Source organism: Austrofundulus limnaeus, unplaced genomic scaffold (genome assembly GCF_001266775.1).
Source record: "Austrofundulus limnaeus strain Quisiro unplaced genomic scaffold, Austrofundulus_limnaeus-1.0 Scaffold2042, whole genome shotgun sequence".
NCBI classification, from domain to species: Eukaryota; Metazoa; Chordata; class Actinopteri; order Cyprinodontiformes; family Rivulidae; genus Austrofundulus; species Austrofundulus limnaeus.
This window is the reverse complement of record NW_013954444.1, coordinates 1-3,513: the sequence shown is the minus strand read 5'-3', so window position 1 is coordinate 3,513 and position 3,513 is coordinate 1. Positions and strand designations below refer to the sequence as shown.

The following is a 3,513-nucleotide window of genomic DNA, read 5'->3' as shown; positions in this document are numbered from 1 at the left end:
GGATGGGACCTGGTCTGGTTGTAATAAATGTCTTCAGGGTGGGACCTGGTCCTGTAAATGTCCTCAGGATGGGACCTGGTCCAGTAAATGTCCTCAGGATGGGACCTGGTCCTGTAAATGTCCTCAGGATGGGACCTGGTCCAGTAAATGTCCTCAGGATGGGACCTGGTCCTGTAAATGTCCTCAGGATGGGACCTGGTCCAGTAAATGTCCTCAGGATGGGACCTGGTCCTGTAAATGTCCTCAGGATGGGACCTGGTCCAGTAAATGTCCTCAGGATGGGACCTGGTCCTGTAAATGTCCTCAGGATGGGACCTGGTCCAGTAAATGTCCTCAGGATGGGACCTGGTCCTGTAAATGTCCTCAGGATGGGACCTGGTCCAGTAAATGTCCTCAGGATGGGACCTGGTCCAGTAAATGTCCTCAGGATGGGACCTGGTCCAGTAAATGTCCTCAGGATGGGACCTGGTCCAGTTGTACTAAATGTCTTCAGGGTGGGACCTGAGGTTTCAAATCTGAGTTTAACCTCAGCCAGAGACAAGAGTTCAGCTGACAGAGTTCAAACATTTCATCTTCATGGACATCAGACCACAGGAACCTGTTTYTATGAAGGCTTGGACACATGAAATGCAGGTGAGAAGGTGGACGAACAGGTAGAAGGAGAAGAATGAAGGTGAGCTTCCTGCAGTTGTCATGTTGACAGCTGGGTTGGAGGGTTGGCTGGTGACYATGCTGTTGGTGTTGGACAATGTGTTGATGGAAGGTGGAGACAAGAACCCTCCCAGTGCTGTATTCAGGAATCTCTCAAAATGGTTCAATTTAGTAAAGACCATCTGAGCATCCCGTCCTCTGATGGACGCACTGATGTCTGGGACCACGACCACCTGGAACCAGGCCCCGACACTTTCACACATTAAGGGATTTCCGGAGTCACCCTGAGCAAACAGAGAAGATGCTTCAAATAATGTTTGGTGTAAAGTCTCAGACATCCAAGAWCAACAGTCCTGAGTGGTCCATCAGAAGACAGCTTGACTTGTTTCACCTCTCATCTGACCCAACCCTTCACCAGGACTGAGACGTGATACGTCTGTATGAAACAGGAAGTCTAGTCTTCTACTACTGAACCACTTAGAAATTATAAACCACAGAGCTTAGTCCAGTGCTGAGAGGTTTGTCTCAGAGAATAAAGTCACTGAGACGCTTCCTTAAAGTCACTCAGTTTAACATCAACAGCTGAGTTACAGTTTGATGATGTTGGAACAATCACTACTATACATTCTTCRATCATTCGTGAACAAGACCCTGAGATACTTAAACTCCTCCACTTGGGGCAGGACCTCCTCCCCGACCCAGAGAAAGCATCCTACCCTTTTCTGGCTCAAGACCATGGTCTGGGATTTGGAGGCACTGATCCTCATCCTGGCTGCTTCACACTCAGCTGTGAACCACTCCAGTGAGAGCTGGAGATCAGGATCTGATGAAGCCAACAGGACCACATCATCCACAAAAAGCAGAGATGTGATCCTAAGGTCACCAAAAAGGATCCCCTCAACACCTCGGCTGTGCCTAGAAATTCTGTCCAMAAAAGTTATGAACATTATCGGTGACAAAGGACAGCCTTGGTGGAGTCCAAKTCTCACTGGAAACTATTCCAGTTAGTGTTTAGCCTGAGAGGCCTTTGTTAGGAACCATGTCAGTTTTAATCACAGTGGGTAATCCTCTGTGTCCAGTCGTCCCACTCTTGCCGTTATTGCAAGAACTGACTCATGACCCTGTGAGCAATAGGGATAATCAGGGCACTAACTATTGTTAGGCTGATGGTCGTCTTTAAGAAGTGAACAAACATTGATGTTCATCATTTAACCTGTTTGTCACCATGTGGAGGCAGTGCTCATCAGGCTGAGTTCACCTGAAACTCCATSTTTTGGAGGAGAGACGAAACGTTTCATTATAGAAGAACCCGTCCAGAGGACCCACTCAACATGTTTCTACTTGGATTATAGAGATGCATCAGGACATGTGGATGAATGGTTGTCGTCACTCACCTGCCCCAGGGTCACCTGTTGGGTACAGATACTTCCTGGTTGTGATGTGTTGCCACAGTTCACCATCGAGGTCTGGTACTGCTTCAGAACTGGTTTGTCAGAAGTTGGAATGAGAGCAGTTATTACTGTATGACTGAGATTTGCTTTGGTTCTTGTGTTTAATCTGAGACATCAAGGATTATTGTATGGGTCTCTGCATTTTGGACTCACCTGGTGCTTGATCAGAGCTCCAACCAACAGTCCAGCAGATGGATCCTTCAGAGAAGTTTCTTCGGAAGTCCAGACAGATGGGCTGGATGTAGTTGCTCAGGGTGGGTTTGGTTGACAGCTGGAGAACCACYATGTTGGGCTCTGTCTGGTTGCTCATGATGATTTTCATCACACTGAAGGACATCTCAGAGGGGCTTGATCCATTCAGATTCAGATGACCAAATATCACGGTCCAGTCAGAAACATTTATGGAGCTGAGGGACAGAAGATGGACTGAATTAGCTGAGACCGGTCTGTAACAAGTCCTGCTGCTGACAGCTTTTTGTAACAAAGTCAGATCTTTGTGTGAAAGTTTGTTCCTTCAGCTTCTACCAGTTTAAATTAYATGTGGTGGTCCAATTCACCCTTAAACCTCATGTTGGGTTTGTCTCAAACTTTCTTCTGCCTTTCCAAGCTTTTCTATCTCTCCCTCTCAAACCTAACAGCAATGGATGTGTGAGCAGAGGCAGGTGTGTTCTAGGGGACCTAGCCTGGGGTCCACATGTTGGTGGCAGATGTAAGAAGGTTGCTGGACCAACAWGGTGGGGATGTTGCCCTGCAGGAACATCTCTCCAGTCTGGACAATGCTCTAGAAAGGAACCTGCTGGTCTAACCTCTCCTGTGGTCTTAGGACTGAGGACCAGAAGATGAAATGAATCAGAGCTGAAGAGAGTTAAAAACGTCTTTTTGTTTCAAAATAAAACCTGCTGGTTTTAGTTCAATATCCACCAGGCAGGGTGGTGCAGTGGCTGGAGCTGTTGTCTCACAGCAGAGAGGTCTCAGGTTCTCAGCCTGGCTGGGGTTTAGACATCTGTCCCTGTGATGGACTGGAGACCTGTCCAGACTGTCCCTGTGATGGACTGGATGGAGACTTGTCTAGGTGTCCCCTATGTCTTGCTCAATGACAGCAGGGAATAGACACCAGCTGCTTGAGCCTTGTTGGACAGACTGTGTCTGAGTTGGCCTGGGGACATCTGGGAGTCCCTGGAGGAGATCTCCAGGATGAGGGAAGTTCTTGGGTCAAAGAGTTTTCTCTGGGACCTGGTCTGGAATCTGTATGTCACATGAAAAAGCTTCAGGTTGGAACTCAATGTTTAGGTCAAGCCACCAGAGACATCCCTCATGTCTCAGAGACAGTCCTGTCCCCGTGGACAGTCTCAGAGACAGTCCTGTCCCCGTGGACAGTCTCAGAGACAGTCCTGTCCCCGTGGACAGTCTC

At 48.1% G+C, this 3,513-nt stretch overlaps 1 protein-coding gene across 3 annotated transcripts; it reads right to left on the bottom strand.

The window, feature by feature from the left end:
• Positions 1–3,493, bottom strand: LOC106536936 (polyserase-2). 3 transcript variants are annotated; one of them, XR_001312590.1, is made up of 4 exons: positions 2,256–3,493; positions 2,046–2,134; positions 106–935; positions 1–45 (listed from the first exon to the last, which is right to left on the bottom strand). XR_001312590.1 is itself a non-coding variant. In XM_014034298.1 (3 exons), the coding sequence occupies exons 1-3, from the start codon at positions 2,437–2,439 to the stop codon at positions 546–548; spliced, it is 663 nt and encodes a 220-aa protein (XP_013889752.1). In that variant the 5' UTR covers positions 2,440–3,493; the 3' UTR covers positions 7–545. The 3 variants fall into 3 exon arrangements, 1 of the variants encoding a protein (XP_013889752.1); XR_001312589.1 differs by having other exon boundaries at positions 7–435; positions 466–935; XM_014034298.1 differs by having other exon boundaries at positions 7–935.
• Positions 3,494–3,513: the final 20 nt, after the last annotated feature.